Here is a 17,263-nt window from a genome sequence, read left to right on the forward strand (position 1 = left end):
GACTGATGGATGGATGAGAGGAAAGGGGTGGGGGTGCTTGGTAGTTCTATGTTAAGGAAAATGCTGAGGCTTCAGCAGGGGCTAAATTATGCATTGTAAAGTATGCTTAAAACGTATTTTTTCTTTTTTTATTTCAGTTCTCAATGTGGATTCGTACATGCTGTTAAATGTTCATTATTTCTGTGTTATGCTGTTGCCTTGTCTCAATAAAAATGATTTAAAAAAAAAAAAAAAACCTACAATAAAACATCCATAAAATGTTTGGCCATGTGTAAGAAATCTCTCCCTTTTTGCTGTGCTGCTGGCAGACAGGGGCCTGCTCTCCTTGGTTGCATCACATAGCAGTCTATTGGGCCGATACAGTAAAGTCCACGGGAGAGTGGGCGAACACCTGCTCTCCGGGCGCGTGCACAGGCCACTCTCCTGTGCGCGCGATTCTCTATTCAAATGAGGCCCGGCGGTAAAAACAGGCAAAAGGAGGCGCTAGGGACACTAGCGCGTCCCTAGCGCCTCCTTTTTGACAGGAGCGCCGACTGTCAGCGGGTTTGACAGCTGACGCTCAATTTTGCCGGCGTCTGTTCTTGAGCCCGCTGACAGCCACAGGTTCGGAAACCGGACGCCAGCAAAATTGAGCGTCCGGTTTTCGACCCGACAGCCGCGAGCCGACTTCAACATTTTTTTTTTTTTTTACTTTTGGAAAATTTCGGGACCTCCAACTTAATATCGCCATGTTCCCTGTACGTACCAGGATCAGTCCAGACAGCTGGGTTATGCCTCCCCTCCAGCAGATGGAGTCAGAGAGAAAACTGAAAGCACCCCCTAGATATACTAGTGTGCCACCTGCGATCCCTCAGTATTATCTCTGACTCCAGCAGATTGAGAGGCATAACCTGCGGTCCTGGCCTGGTCAGTTTGTCAGTACTGGGAAACAAATTATTATAGTACGCTAGTTATACTTAGGACCGGATCAAGTGGTTTCTTCTCTCTCTTGTTGTGTTATTCTTGTTAGACTGTCTGTTTCTCTCTCTCTCTCCCTGGCAGCGCAGGAGCTTAGAGCGTGGCAGGCACAGAGGGCTTGCCCTCTTATTTTCCCCGGCTTAGAGTGTCCATGAGGCTGGGGGAGAGTTTACCGGTGGGCCGGTCACCCTCCCCCCATTTTCCAGGGTCCTAGCCCTGAAGGGGGTTTAGAAGGAGAGCAAAGTTGAAAAAAAAAAAAAAAAAAGTGTTTGAGCCATTTAAGGCCTGTTGGTGACAGGCAGTGAGCTGGTTTGTTGCTTAGCCCCGGCCTGCCAGTGCCTCTACGGACGTCGGAAGGGGTGGCTGTGTCACCCGGCGCAGTTCTCTGGTACAATTTACTTACCTTCTTTTTGGCGCGTTTTTCTGGCAGCTCCTCTGCCGCCGCGATGCAGCGTTCTTCGGCCTGCACGGCCTGTGGGGGGGCGCGACTCTCCCGGGAGGGTCTCTGCTCCCACTGTCTTCCCGGGGGCGGGGGACCCTCCCGGGGGTCGAGCGCTGCCCGCAGCGATTCTTCTCTGCCCCCGACGCCGCGGCTTAGCACAGCTCCGAGCAGCCATCCTCCGGCCCCTCCTCCTTCGGGGAGGTGAGCGGCGGCCATCTTGGCCACGAGGCAGGCGGATCACTCTGCTTCGGAGGAGGAAACCTCTCCTCCCCCTTCCCTTCCCGACCTCAGCCCGTGCCCACAGGGCGATTTGGGGTATTTCGGAGCCCCCCCTTCTCCCGGGCTCACATAAATTGAATTAAAAAAAAAAAAAAAAAAAAAAAGGTCGGTGCCGTTTTCTTCTGACTGTGTGCTCCTAAAGCACAAAGCTCTACTGCAGGCAGAATCTGGTGGGGAAGCAGCAGGTCCCTCTCCCCCAAAGACTCCCAGGACTTCCTTATTGCAGGAGACCCCGCTGGGGGCGAGGATCTACAGAGACGCAGGCCACCCACCCGAGGGGGGGAGCCGGGAGTGCGGGGGACTCAGTAGCCGCTCCGGGCCCTCCGGGGGGGGCACCAGAGTTGCATGCAGCGGACGACCTAGAGGTCTTAGAAGGGACGCCCCCAGGTGCTACATTTATTTGGGAAGGATGAGTTAAGTCCCTCATCCTCCATGTCCTGCAAGGGCGGGAGCTGCCTGCTCCACCTTCCAATGTTGCTACCTCCACGGGGGATATTGCTATGGCCAGCCTTAGGCCCCCCCCCCGATTTTCCCTTTACATCCCAAGGTTTTACAATTTTTTTCTAGGGAATGGGAATTACCGGAGGCTTCCCTGCGGATGAACAGGGCCAATAAAAAAAAATAAATAAAAATTTTTGTATTCGTGACCCGCTGTATATTTGGATCTGTTCCAGACGCCCGCGGTGGATTCAGCGATCACGGCTGTGGTCAAACATACGGCTATTCCGGTTACGGGGGGAATAGCCTTGAAGGATCTCCAGGACCGTAGGTTGGAGGTCTTATTGAAACGCATTTTTGACGTGGCGGCCTTGGGGGTACGAGCAGCCGCGTGCAGCAGTCTCATCCAGAGGGCCATCCTGCGCTGGGTCCAACAGCCTTTGACCGCGCAGGAGCTCCCTCCGGCTGTGGCGGAGCGGGCAAAAATTGTGTTGAAGCGCCGGTCGCATACGCAGCGGATGTTTTATATGATTGCTGCGCACTTCAGCGAGAATTATGTCCTCTGCAGTTTCAGTGCGGCGGTTGTTGTGGCTCCGTCGTTGGTCGGCAGACGCCTCCTCCAAGGCCAGGTTAGGCTCCTTCCCCTCTTAAGGGCAAGTTGTTATTCGGTGAGGAACTAGATCAGATTATTAAGGACCTGGGAGATAACTAGGTGTACAAATTGCCCGAGGACAAGCCCCATCAGTTTCGGCTCTCTGGGAATACCAGGGCTCGGTTTCTGGGTCAACGGCGTTTCCTTACGGGTATGGGTGATTTCTTTCCCCAGATGCAGCAACCCACGAGGTCCCAGTCCTGGTCTTCTTCCTTTCATGGTAGGCGGCCTCCGCAGGGAGGTGCCTCGCAAGGATTTCTGCCGGCAAGCCCGCTCAATGAAGACGCGCAGTCCCGCTCCTCCGTTCCTTTAACCGGAGATCGGCTGTCCCGTCTTTGGGAGGAGTGGGTCAAAATAACTTCGGATCTATGAGTGCTAGACGTGACTCGGCGCGGTTACGAGTTGGATTTTGCACGTTCACTCTGGGATCTCTTCATAACATCGCTGTGCGGTCCCCCGGAGAAGCAGCAAGCTGTACTTCAGTGGTCCCGGTCCCACCGGACGGCATCAAGACAGGTCGGTATTCCATATACTTTCTGGTTCCCCAGAAGGAGGGCACCTTCAGACCGATCTTGGATCTCAAAGGGGGTGATCAAGGCCTTACGTGTGCCTCGTTTTCGGATGGAAACGCTACGGTCGGTTATTGCGGCCGTTTAAAAGGGGAGACTGTTGGCTTCTTGGACCTGGCCGAGGCGTATCTTCACATCGGTATCCGAGAGCGGCATCTGAGGTACTTGTGGTTCATGGTGTTGGGTCGTCATTGCCAATTTTGTGCCCTTCCATTTGAGCTGACGACCGCTCCTCGGGTATTCACCAAGGTTCTCGTAGTGGTTGCGGCCTCTCTCAGTCGGCAAGGGGTTCTAGTGCATCCCTATCTCGACGATTGCTTCATCCGGACGAAGTCGCGAGACTCTTGCAATTGGGCGGTTCCTTGGTGGTGCGGCAACTTCAGTTGTTGGGTTGGGTGGTCAGCCTCGCGAAGAGTTGACTCGAGACGACCCAACAGTTGGAATTTTTGGACGCTCGCTTCAATACCCTAAAGGGCAAGGTTGTTTCTCCCACATCAACGCATGCTCAATCTCATGGCTCAGGTGGGGCGCCTGATGGCCCTTCCCATTCCTACGGCTTGGGATTATTTAAAGATCATTGGTCCTTTGGAGTCTACTGCGGAGTTAGTGCAGTGGGCTTTTGCGCAAATGCGGCCGTTACAAACCGCGTTGCTTTCTCGTTGGGATCCCAGGTCCGAGGTTTACGGCCTGGAACTGCCCTTGCTGGACCCGGCCCACTCCAGTCCTTCCAGGTGGCTAACTCCCGGTCTTCTCCTGCAGGGTGCGGACCTGGAGCCTCCGTCTTGGATAGTGGTGACGACGGATGCCAGCCTATTGGCCTGGGGGGGGGGGGGGGTTCTGTCAGTCCCGAGCAGTCCAGGGCGCGTGGACAGCGCTCCAGTCCACTTGGTCCATCAATCGCCTGGAGACCAGAGCGCTGCTTCTGGCCTTACGCCGCCTCCTCCCGATCGTCCACGACCGAGCGGTCCGGATTCTGTTGGACAATGCGACTACAGTGGCGTACGTAAATCGACAGGGGCGGCACTTGTCGAGCATAGCGGCCACTCACATTGCCGGCGTGGACAACGGGCAGGCGGATTCTCTCAGTCGTCGGCATCTAGATCCCGGAGTATGGGAGCTGTCGGCGGAGGCGATGCACCTCATCGCCCAGCGTTGGGGGACCCCACGCTTGGATCTGATGGCGACCAGACTAAATGCGAAAGCGGTGCGTTTCTTCAGCCGAAGGCGGGAACACGGGTCAGAAGGAGTGGACGCGTTGGTGCTTCCGTGGCCCCGTCAGTTTCTTCTTTACGTGTTTTCCTCCATGGCCTCTGGTCGGAAAGGTGTTGCGGCGCATAGAGTATCACCAAGGCCTGGTGATTCTTGTACCTCTGGAATGGCCGCGCCGTCCGTGGTTTGCGGTTTCGTCAACCTGCCGGTCGACGGGCCACTACGTCTGGGGCATCTTCCAAATCTTCTCCGTCAGGGCCCGGTGTTTTTCGATCTGGCGGATCACTTTTGGCTGGCGGCCTGGCTTATCAGCGGAAACAGTTGAGGTAGAGAGGCTATTCAGACGCGGTTGTTTCAACTCTCCCTCAGGCGCGAAGGTCTTTGGAAGATTTCCACGTTTGGTGCGCTGCGCTACCTGTTGCACCCCGTCATTCGTCTGTGGGTCACATCCCTTCGTTTCTGCACGATGGCCTGCAGGAGGGGTTGGCGTACTATTCGCTCTGAGTTCAGGTTGCGGCGTTAGGTTACTTGAGAGGCAAGGTCGAGGGGTTTTCTCTTGCGAGTCACCCTGCTGTTGTGCGGTTTTTGTTTTGAGAGGTGGTCGGAATTTGCAACCTCTGGTGCGTGTTCCTTGTCCTTCCTGGAACTTGAACTTGGTACTCCGTGGCCTGTGTGCGGTACCTTTGAGCCTATCAGGATGGCTTCCTTGAAGGACCTACCTCTCGAGACGGTTTTCCTAGTGGCCATCTCCTCGGTCCGTCGTGTTTCCGAGCTTCAAGCTCTTTCCTGCAGAGAACCATTCTTGCATATTTCCACGTCGGGAGTCTCCTTACGGCCCGTACTCTCCTTCTTACCTAAGGTGGTTTCTTCGTTCCATGTTAACCAGACGGTTGATTTGCCCTCTTTCTCGGAAGAGGAGCTCCGGTCGGCTCCAGGCAAAGACCTGAGGCGTTTGGACGTCCGTCGGGTCCTTCTGCGTTACCTGGAGGTTATCAACGGCTTTAGTAGGTCAGACCACGAAGGGGCTTCAGGCGTCCAAGTCTATTATCGCCCGCTGGTTGAAGGGCGCTATCGTGTCCACGTATATTGGTTGCGGTAAACCGGTTCCAGATGGGCTTAAGGCTCATTCTTTGCGTTCTCAGGCGACTTTGTGGGCGGAAAAAAATCAATTGGTCTCTAGTCAAGAGATCTGCAGGGCGGCCACTTGGAAATCATGGTATACGTTTTCCCGGCATTATCGGTTGGATGTCCGTGGTCCGTCCGCTCAGTCGTTTGGGAGCAGCGTGATTCGAGCGGGACTCTCAGGGTCCCACCCCAGTTCAGGCGGCTCGGGTACATCCCAGCTGTCTGGACTGATCCTGGTACGTACAGGGAAAGGAAAATTAGGTTCTTACCTTTGCTAATTTTCGTTCCTGTAGTACCAAGGATCAGTCCAGACGCCCGCCCACGGTTCTGGGAGTCCGCTCGTCTTCTCATATTCCACGGTCCTTCCTTGGCAGATTGTGTTCGCTACGTTCGGACCAGTTTTTAAGGGTAAGTTGTAATTCCTCAGTTTGTCTTTTACATTATTTGTGTTGTATTAGTTCTACCTAGTCTTCTATGTTATCCAGGAAGTTTCTGTTTGATCTAGTCTTTAAGTACCTACATGCCTACAAAATTACAAGGGGGTACAGGAAATTTTTGAGGAAGTTGTCTGAAGTGGTCAATTACTTATTTCTGCTTTGATATCACATATACTGAGGGATCGCAGGTGGCACACCAGTATATCTAGGGGGTGCTTTCAGTTTTCTCTCTGACTCCATCTGCTGGACAGGAGGCATAACCCAGCTGTCTGGACTGATCCTTGGTACTACAGGAACGAAAATTAGCAAAGGTAAGAACCTAATTTTCCTATATTAAGTCGGCGGGTGCACAGAAAAGCAGTTTTTACTGCTTTTCTGTGCACTTTCCCGGTGCCCGAAGAAATTAGCGCCTACCTTTTGGGTAGGCGCTAATTTCTGAAAGCAAAATGTGCGGCTTGGCTGCACATTTTGTTTTCTGAATCGCACGGGAATACCTAATAACGCCAAACGCGCGTCCAATGGCCCGTATGTTAGCAGGAAAAAGGATGTTGCTGTTGCAGGGTGCAGCTGATGTGTGGCTGGCTTTCTTCCTGCCAGTATCCCCAGGCGTGTGGTTCTGCTGCTGTGCCTGCAGCTGTCCTCATGCTTCAGTGCAGGTACTTTGGGTAACTCAAGGAAAAATAACTTCGTTTTCTCTTTCTTCTTTGTAGTCTTATTGATGCTACTCACAAAGATGTGGATGTTCTGCTGCTGCTCTCTAACAGTGCTTATTACATTGCCTAGTAAGTCATTCTGAAAAGAAATTCATTTTTCTTGTTAATTAAACTGGTTGAGAGAATATGGTCCTCATTTTTTTTGAAGATGTCACACCTGTGTCCTCTTGGGACCTATTTGCTGGCTCTCCCCTAGCCTTGCACATTTAAAGTCTGAGCACTATGATACGTGAACACTATGTAGCAATAGGCATTAAGTGCCTCAGCGGTGGTAGGGCATGTCATGGCACAGTTTTCAGGCTGTTTCCTGTGTGTCGTGGGCTGGCTAATCTTGTGACCTCCTGGGGCCGCAAGACTAGAATAGAGCACCCTGGTGTGCTCTGTGCGGTGCTGTTTAGCCAGCCATCGCATATCATTGTGCAAGCACTGTCTTGCAGTGCCTGTGAGTTATGCCGTCGAGCACAGCAAGGCACAAGTGTCTCTTACGTGTATGGAGCCATCTGCAGTCAAACTGGCATGTAACTACTCCCTCTTGCTCAGAGACTCTTAAGTTTGTTACATTTTGTTCATTACTGGTTACTGTTCCTCTCCTCGATTTTTCTCTGTCCAGCTATGATGATGAAGTCGATAAGGTCAATCAATATCAAAGACTAAGCCTGGAGGACTTGGAGAAAATAGAAATAGGTGAGTGTTGAAAGTGAGGAAAGAACCAAAATTGGTGAGGGTTGAAAACTGGGAGAGAACCGAAACAGGTATGAGGTTCAGAAGTTTGGCTTCTCATTATTATGCTGTTAACTTACTTTGCTGCAGAAAAGAAAAATAGGAGAGGTGTTGAAATTATTTTGATATGGCATCTGATATTGCAAGATTTGTTTTGCTCTGATTGATAAAGTTAATTGAGTAAGATATTCTGATTTCCCCACCCTGTTGTGCCCTTCACGCTGCAGGCCCAAGGATCTGTGAATATGAATAGTACCTGGCCCCAGGTCCTCTTTGAACTTGTGCTGCTTTGTTTATGGCTGCTTGTTGTCTTGTGCCTACTGAGCACTATGCATTGCTGTTTGTACTGCAACTCATTCTCTGGCGTCTCCAGTATCTAAGACGTCAAGCACTGCCTATCAGTGTAATGTTATCGTTGTTGGCAGGTTCTCTTGGCCTGCCCAGTCTGGCTGACTACTGTGTCACCTGATCTTTGGTCTCCTTCCTCCTTTGTCCTATTTGCCCTCAGTTTCTGTCTCAGATCAGCCTGAATTCTGTTGTACTCTGGTAGACTGTCCCTGGTATAATTTGCTGAGAGTTCATCATCCTCTCAGGTAAACTGGTGTCATTTCATGCCACCAGTGCTCCAATTGAAAGATCAAACAGATTCTCACAGGACAAGCAGGATGGTAGTCCTCACATATGGGTGACATCAGGATGGAGCCCAATCACGGGACACTTTTGTCAAAGTTTCTAGAACTTTGACTAGTACCTACTAGGCATGCCCAGCATGGCACTAACCCTGCATCCAGCAGGGGTCCCCCTTCAGTCTCTTTTTTTCCGTGCAGCAGTAGCTCGCAGGTTAAGGAGCTCTCTAGAGATTCCTGACAGGAATTTTCCTCATGGAACTTCTTTAAAAATTTTCAAAAAACCCTACCCCATAGGGGTCCCCCTATCTATATCGTACTCCGCAGTCGAAAGGTAAGGCTTTACCTTCGTTTGCGGTCGATTCCCGTCTAGTTTTCCCTTCGGGGCCTACTGGCCATCGACCGCACCGCGGCTAAATTTTTGTCGAAGCCACGGCGTTGGTGCCCTGATTGTCCTCGGACAGTGTCCATCACAGACCCGCATACAGTTTGTATATTGTGCTTGGGGTCCGACCATGACACCCTAACTTGCACTAAATGTGCCCAAATGACGCCAAAGGGCCGTAAGGCCCACTTAGAGAAGATGGAGTTTCTTTTTCATTCAAAACCCCCAACTCCATCGACCACTTGTCTGAGCCGGTGCCATCGACCTCTCGCCAGCAGCAGGACACCGGTGCTGCCCCGACCGGCATAGACTACTCCAAAAGTGTCGACGTCTTCCTCATCGCCTCAGGAGAAGGACCAAGGAGAACATCGTGAAAAGTGTCTGCACCGTCATCGGAAGGCTCAGTCCGCTGATCCAGGCAAGCCCTCTGCATCAGCGTCGACCAGAGCCACCGACAAAGAAATCCCATCCAGAGAAGGCCCCAATCCCTCATCTGCGAACGGGGTCACCGAGGCGTTCCCCACCTCATCGGTGCAGGGAGCCGCAACTCCACTTTTACCGGTGGACCCTCCGGCTACGCCACTATTGCCTCCCACTCAGGAGCTGGGGTTACATGCCCCAGGCTTCCACGAGGAATTGGATCGGATGATCCAAGAGGCCATCAGTAAGGCACTTCATGGCTTCCAGCCGCCATTGGCACCGACACCGATGCCAGCCCCAGTCATCGACCCGATGCCTACGGTGCTTGCACCGCTTCTAGGCAGACTGGATGTGCTGATCGGTGCTCTTCCACCGGTGGAACCGAGAGTACCAGTATGTCCACCACCTTCTACGCCGATACCTTTGTCATTGGAAGATGAGGGAAAACACAGATACCCATACCGCAGTCTGGAATCTTGCACTGACTCACCCCGTCAATGTCGCCGGTTCCATCGGTACCTTTACTGCCATCGATACTGCATCGTCCTCCATCGGTGCCTCCATCTATGCTGTCGGTGCCTCCTCCGGTACCATCAATGCCTAGGCCTCATCCTTCAGGACTAACACCATTTCTTCCCTCTGGTGATCCTATGGGAGCTGGGGATCAACCTTACGATCCTTTGGACTGATGACTCTTTCCAGGATTCCAATGATTTGCCTTCAGAGCCCTCTTCCCCCCCCCCCCCCCCCCCCCCCCCCCCCCCACCCCCCCCAGAGGAAAGACTACGCTCTCCTCCAGAGGATCTCTCCTTTATTAATTTCATAAAGGAAATGTATGAAATGATTCCATTTCAGCTTCAGATAGAAGAGGACTCGAGGCAAAAGTGCTGGAAGTACTCCCAGTTTCTTGATGCCCCAAAGGAAATCATGTCTCTTCCTATTCATGAAATTCTAATTGACCTGAAAAGGAATTGGGAGCACCCAGGCTCGGTGCCACCTGTCAACCGAAAGACAGATGCCACCTACCTTGTCCAGACAGCCCCTGGCTTTCAAAGAACACAGCTGGATCACCATTCTGTGGTTGTGGAGTCAGCTAAGAAGAAGGCACGACGATCCAAATCTCATTCCTCCATACCTCCAGGGAAAGAACAGAGGTCCCTGGATGCTTTTGGTAGGCGTGTCTTCCATGGCTCAATGCTCATTTCTCGCATTGCTTCCTACCAGTTATACATGACCCAGTATAACAGAGACCTGTTCAAGAAGATCCAAGATTTCTCTGAATCTTTACCAGAACAATTCCAGGATCCACTTAATGTTCTGGCTCAAAAAGGCCTAGACGCTGGCAAGCATGAGGTCCGCGCTGCCTATGATATTTTTGACACTGCCTCCAGAGTGTCTGCAGCGGGGATTAGTGCAAGAAGGTGGGCCCAGCTGAAGTCTTCAGACCTACGACCAGAGGTGCAGGACTGGTTAGCAGACCTACCCTGCACTGGAGATAATCTCTTCGGGGACAAAATCCAGGAAACAGTGGCACAGCTAAAGGACCACCATGAAACGCTGCGCCAACTTTCCTCAGTACCCTTTGATTTCCCGTCCACTTCTAAGAGGACTTTCCGAAGGGACTCTAAGCGACCGTCTTTCAAGCCATGGAGATATTATCCTCCTGCCGCTCAGTCGTCCTTCTAGGCCTTACCAGAAGGGTCAGCCCAGATAAGCCTGACCTCAAAGACCCAGCCAGCCCCTCCACTGGGCCCAGCTGCTGGATTTGACTCCTCGCTGGAGAGCATAAGCCAACCTCCTCTACCATCCGTACCAGTCGGCGGTCGACTGTGCCATTTTACCAAATATGGCACACGATCACTTCAGACCAGTGGGTACTTGCTGTACTGACCTCAACTTCCTATCGGTACCAGCAGACTCCCCACCTCGGCCGACGTGGGGTTCATCCGACCACTCCCTGTCTTCTGGAAGAGGGGAGGTATCAACCCCTCCTGAAATCCTGGGAAATAGAACCTGTGCCCCTCTCGCAGCAAGGGCAGGGGTTCTATTCCAGGTATTTCCTCATCCCCAAAAAAGTCAGGCGGCATTCGTCCAATACTGGACCTGCATGCTTTAAACAAATATCTACAGAGGAAGAATTCAAGATGGTGACCTTGGGTTCTCTACTGCCTCTTCTACAAAGATGAGATTGGCTTTGCTCTCTAGATCCGTCCCACCGCAAATCCCTTCGTTTCCTGGTCGGCCCCCAGCATTTCCAGTACCGGGTACTGCCGTTCAGCCTATCATCCGCTCCTCAAGTCTTCACCAAGTGCCTTGTAGTCATAGCAGCCTACCTGAGATGTCAGGGCGCCCATGTCTACCCTTATCTCGACGATTGGCTGATAAGGGCACCGACTCAGACGGATGCATTAGCCTCCTTACGTCTCACTATCCATACGTTGCTGTCTCTCGGGTTCCTGATCAACTACCCCTAGTTCCATCTCAAACCCTATCCTACATAGGAGCTGACCTGGATACCTTGCAGGCAAGAGAATTCCTCCCTCAGGACCAAGCTCGTACTCTCATATCCCTCGCACAATGCCTTCAGAATCGGCATTATTCGACAGCTCATCATTTTCTCATTTTGCTGGGTCACATGGCGTCACTGTACCTATCTCTCCAATGACACACCTCGCCATGAGAGTCATGCAGTGGACTCTAAAGTCCCAGTGGACTCAGGCTTCCCAGCCAATGTACAGCATTGTCCATATTACCAAGCAGCTCCGCCTGTCACTGGTCTGGTGGATGCAGCTCTCCAACCTCCTTCAAGGCCTTCCCTTTCAGGTTTCCAGAGCCTCAAATTGTCCTAATGACAGACACCTCCAATCTAGGTTTGGGTGCTCATGTCAATGACCTTACAGACTCAGGGTCCCTGGTCTCCAGAGGAAGCCAAAACATCAGATAAATTTCTTGTAACTTCGAGCGATCAGCTATGCCCTCAGAGTCTTTCAGGATTGCCTCTCAAACAAAGACCATCCTGATTCAAACCGACAACCAGTGGTAGCGATGTGGTTCATCAGCAAGCAAGGGGGAACGGGGCTCCTACCTTCTGTGTCAGGAAGCTGCACAGATATGGGCATGGGCTCTTTCCCCACTTGATGTACCTCAGAGTGACCTACTTAGAGGGCGTGGACAATGTTCTGGCAGACAAGTTGAGCCGGACCTTCCATCCGCATTGAATGGTCTCTCAACCCTGCGGTAGTGGACACCAATCTTCCAACGTTGGGGGGTATCCACACATAGACCTCTTTGCGTCCTTTCACAACTGCAAAGTAGAGAACTTCTGCTCGCTCACTCGCAGCCGCCATTCACAGTGAGGGACGCTTTCGCCCTCTCATAGTCCAGCGGTCTCCTCTATGCGTACCCCCCCACTTCCACTCATATCAAAGACTCTCGTGAAGTTAAGAAGGGACATGGGCTTAATGATTCTGATAGCCCCTCACTGGCCACGCCAAGTCTGGTTCCCAATTCTCTAGGATCTATCAGTTTGCCAGCGCATCCCTCTAGGGAAGGATCCGCTTCTGATAACTCAGAGCAAACGGGTGCTTGCGCCACCCCCAATCTCCAGGCCTTGTCACTGACGGCCTGGATGTTGAAAGGTTAATACTTCAACCCCTTAACCTTTCGGAGTCAGTATCCCGAGTCCTGGTAGCTTCATGAAAGCCTTCCAAGAGACGCTCTTATCGTTCCAAGTGGAAAAGGTTTACGGTCTGGTGCACGTCTGTGTCCATAGACCCCTTCACTTGTTCCACTGTGAAATTTCTGGACTATCTCTGGCATCTGTCAGAATCAGGCCTGAAAACTTCCTCTATAAGAGTGCATGTCAGTGCGGTAGCCGCCTTCCACAACGGAATAGGAGATGTCTCTATTTCATCTCAGCCCTTAGTCACACGCTTCACGAGAGGTTTGCTCCACCTGAAACCTCCATTGCGCCTTCCAGCTCCCGCTTGGGACCTTAACGTGGTGTTAGGGCGGCTCATGAAACCTCCGTTTGAGCCTCTCCACTCCTGTGAGCTCCACTGTCTCACCTGGAAAGTAATTTTTCTTCTCGCTATAACATCCGCTCGTAGAGTTAGTGAATTACAGGCATTAGTCACCTACCCGCCTTACTCTAAAATTCTACATGACAGAGTGGTCCCTCCGTACACACCCTATGTTTTTACCAAAGGTAGTGTCGGAATTTCATCTTAATGAATCCATCATCTATCTACTTTCTTCCCAAGGCCCCATTCAAACCAAGGAGAAAAGGCTCTACATTCCCTGGACAGAAAGTCCACTCAATTATTTGTTTCTTTCGATAACATCAAATTGGGAAATCCAGTGGGAAAACAGACCCCCTTTCCTCCTGGTTGGCGGACTGTATCTCCTTTTCTACCAGCAAGCAGACATTCTGCTACAAGGACCGTGTGAAAGCACACTCTGTTAGGGCCGTGGCTCACCTTCGGTCGGTTGCCACTTGTTGATATTTGTAAGGCTGCGACCTGGAGCTCTCTCCATACCTTCGCAGCTCATTATTGCTTAGATAAGGCTGGCCAGCAAGATTCTGTTTTTGCCAGTCTGTTCTACGCAACTTATTCTCAGCTTAACTAACCAATATCCTACCAGCGACCCGTTCAGGGGTTTCAGGATGCCCTCCTCCCCAAATTCACCCCTGTTGTGCCTGTTTCACGTCTTTGGGTGCATTTGGTGCATTGTTCGGGCATCCTCAGCTCGCTACTCACCCATTTGTGAGGACTACCATCCTGCTTGTCCTGTGAGAAAGCAGAGTTGCTTACCTGTAACAGGTGTTCTCACAGGACAGCAGGATGTAGTCCTCACGAAACCCACCCGCCACCCCGCAGAGTTGGGTTCGCTTGCGATTTATTTTATTTTTCGCACGTACTTTTTGCTATACATGAGACTGAAGGGGGGACCCTTGCTGGATGTAGGGTTAGTGCCATGCTGGGCATGCCCAGTAGGTGCCAGTCAAAGTTTCTAGAACTTTGACTGGAAAAGTGTTCTGTGATTGGGCTCCATCCTGATGTCACCCATATGTGAGGACTAACATCCCACTGTCCTGTGAGAACACCTGTTACAGGTAAGCAACTCTGCTTTCTCATGCATCGAAGTAGCAGCTTTAGTTATTTCTACTTTCGATTATTGCAATGTTTTGTATGTGGGTTTAGCAGCTAAACTTACCCAGAAAACTCCAGTTGTTGCAAAATAGTGCAGCAAATCCTTAGGAAATGTAGATTTGAAAGGGTCTCTCCCTTGCTACAATCGCTCCACTGCTACCAGTGAGGAAAGGGCAAAGTTAAGAAGTTGACCATTGCCTTTCAACGTATAGGAAAATTAATTTGGTATAGTCCCAGATGGATGGTGAAGTCTTCCCAGGGTTGGTTGTTACTGGCAACTTCAGCTCAAAACAGTGCATCTGAAGTGATATGCTGTTTGGGCTTTCCCAGCTGTGGCTCCCCAGGTTTGGAATAGTCCGCCACTGGAAGTTAAGGCAGAATTAAATGAACTGAAGTTCTTTAAACAAGTTAAGTCATAGCTGTTCAGTCTTAAGGTGGTCTGACTTTGGTGTTGGGTTGGTGATATGGTTGGTTTATAGTTATTTATATATATATATATATATATATATACATATATATAGGTTATAGTATGTAAATCAATACCCCCCTCCAATGTATTTCTTTCCTTGGGTTTTTGTTAAGGGCTATGCCCTAAAGTTAACTGTATTTATCTGTTCCTTGTAAGGGCTTCGCCCATAAAGTTCATGTTTTACTGTGAACCGATGCGATGTGCAAACGGACATCGGTATATAAGAGACATTAAATAAATAAATAAATAAATATGGTTTTTCTTGTGGTCCGGCAGCAGATTTTTATGTTTTATGTTTGTTTATTTTATTCTTTTATTTTTATTGTATTTATGCTGCTGATTATGGATGGATGTTTGTGCACTGCTTTTATGTGGTATAAAGCTTGTTAAATAAATCTCCAGAAACACATTCCCTTACTGCTAAGGATGCTGCAGTAATATGGAACAGCTCCTGGATGTGCATTGTTCTTTCCTGTCCCAGGCATCCTATTTTTAATTTTTTTTCCCCAGTAGCTGTCATTTGGCCAGCATCTTTCCCTCAGCAGTGCAGCTTGTTGTATGTGGCCCCTTACACAGGGTGTGCTGGACCGAGTGCAAGCCGATATTCTTGCGTCTGTCACCTTGGAAAGGAGACCAGTTTGTTTCTGCTCTTCTTACTTCAGGCTTGCAGTTGCTCTCTGCCTGGATCTTGTGATCTGTTGTAGGCTTGCCCTGAGGAGCTGTCCCAAGCTTAGAGTTCTGGAATCTTTTTCAGAATTAAACTTTGATACCCCTGTTTCCTTTGGGACACTTTTGGATTTCCAGCCTTGACACATTACTCAGCTCCTGAAACAAATGGCTGCATTGTGGCTGTTCTCTGAGCAGCTGGAGCTTCCATTTCACTGCACATTTCATGTAGTTGTGCTTCCTATGAAAATTTCTGTTTGTGGTATTTAAAGGTCACTATAAAAAGAATCCTGTAGGAAGCAAATGTGTCAGTGCGCCTCAAGGTTTGAATACTTTGAGAGTGCTTCTGCTCGTTGTTGGTGTCTCAGGATTTCAGCTGTTCGTCATCCCCTGTAGTTGCTCAGTGCCTCTGCACCTTTGACCACTTTTCCAATCTTTGTCATCTTTCATTATATTTACTACCTTCTGGCATGCCTGCTTCTGTTTCAGATTTTCACAGAAATAAAGGTGAACAAAATATCAGGTGATGCCTTTTTATTGGACTTACTTTTTGGAGATAATATTGATGAGCTTTCGAGAGCTAATATTCTCTTCTAGTCAAGAAATTTATTAAGTTATTTCGATAAAAAGGTATCATTTTTTATTTTTTAACCTTTATTTTTGTGCGTTCAAGTGGACTAACAAAGCAGCCAAAATAATTTATCCTCATATTTTCATATCATAAGAACATAAGAAAATGCCATACTGGGTCAGACCAAGGGTCCATCAAGCCCAGCATCCTGTTTCCAACAGAGGCCAAAACCAGGCCATAAGAACCTGGCAAGTACCCAAAAACTAAGTCTATTCCATGTAAACCATTGCTAATGGCAGTGGCTATTCTCTAAGTGAACTTAATAGCAGGTAATGGACTTCTCCTCCAAGAACTTATCCAATCCTTTTTTAAACACAGCTACACTAACTGCACTAACCACATTCTCTGGCAACAAATTCCATTGGCAAACAGGTACATTTTCCCTTCTAAAGACCATTGTACAGGACGGGCCCTAACACTGATCTGTGTGGCAAGTCACTGGTTACTTTCCTTCACTGGAATGGCCCCTATTGACTAATGCTGTGAGTCCTGTTCAACCAGTTTATAATTCTTCTCCCAACTCCCAGACTGGCTTGCTTCCTCACTAGTCCTCTATGTGGAAACCATGTCAGAGCCTTTACTGAAATCCAGCTATGCCACAACTACTGCACTCTGATCTACTGCTCTGATCATCTCATCAGAGAAAGAAAATCCATAAAAAAAAAAAAATGATGCCTTATTTAACTACCATATTTTTCGCACCATAAGACACACCTAGGATTCAGAGGGGGGAAATTAAAAAAAAAAAAAAATAATGGTGTGCTAAACCGACTCGGTTCCCAGGCGTCTGTGCATCTTATGGAGCAAATTAGGGGAGTGCATAAAAAATTTTTTTGTCCCCATTTTGTTTTCGGGGAGGGCCATTTCGGTCCACTCCCCAGATCAGAAAACTTTAATCATTCTCTTTCTGTGGGGGGAAAAAACCACAACCCCCCCCCCTCCTCCAAGACCTGCCAAAAGTCCCTGGTGGTCCAGCAGAGGTCCGGGAGTGATCTCCTGCACTTGGGCCATCGGCTGCCAGTAGTCAAAATGGCGCCGATGGCCGTTTGCCCTTACTATGTCACAGGGGCTACCGGTGCCATTGGTCGGCCCCTGTCACATGGTAGGAGCAATGTGTCACCACCACCAACCTACCAGCAAGTTGCCTCGTGGTTTAGGAGCTCTGTGAGAAATTTCTCTGGAGCCAGGACCCCGAGGTGTTCCCCACCGATATCTGTGCCGGGGTACTGAGTCTCACAGACTCCTGTGGAGGCTCCAATAATGCCTAGCCTGCCTCCTACCTCAGGTGCAGTGTTGTCCACACCAGCCTTCAGGGTGGAATTGGACAGACTGGTCCAACAGGCAGTGCTGAATGCCCTTTGGGGCTTCCAGT

General features: G+C 50.1%; 1 protein-coding gene across 1 annotated transcript in view; it reads left to right on the forward strand.

The window, feature by feature from the left end:
* LOC115096037 (phosphatidylinositide phosphatase SAC2-like) overlaps nucleotides 1-17,263 on the forward strand; it is a 127,514-nt gene that overhangs the window by 72,008 nt on the left and 38,243 nt on the right. Inside the window, exons 12-13 of the mRNA XM_029610524.1 lie at nucleotides 6,819-6,890; nucleotides 7,432-7,505. Of these exons, the coding sequence (XP_029466384.1) occupies nucleotides 6,819-6,890; nucleotides 7,432-7,505 (146 nt within the window). The remainder of the gene's footprint in view (nucleotides 1-6,818; nucleotides 6,891-7,431; nucleotides 7,506-17,263) is intronic.

The sequence above is a fragment of the Rhinatrema bivittatum genome, chromosome 7 (assembly GCF_901001135.1).
Source record: "Rhinatrema bivittatum chromosome 7, aRhiBiv1.1, whole genome shotgun sequence".
NCBI classification, from domain to species: domain Eukaryota; kingdom Metazoa; phylum Chordata; class Amphibia; order Gymnophiona; family Rhinatrematidae; genus Rhinatrema; species Rhinatrema bivittatum.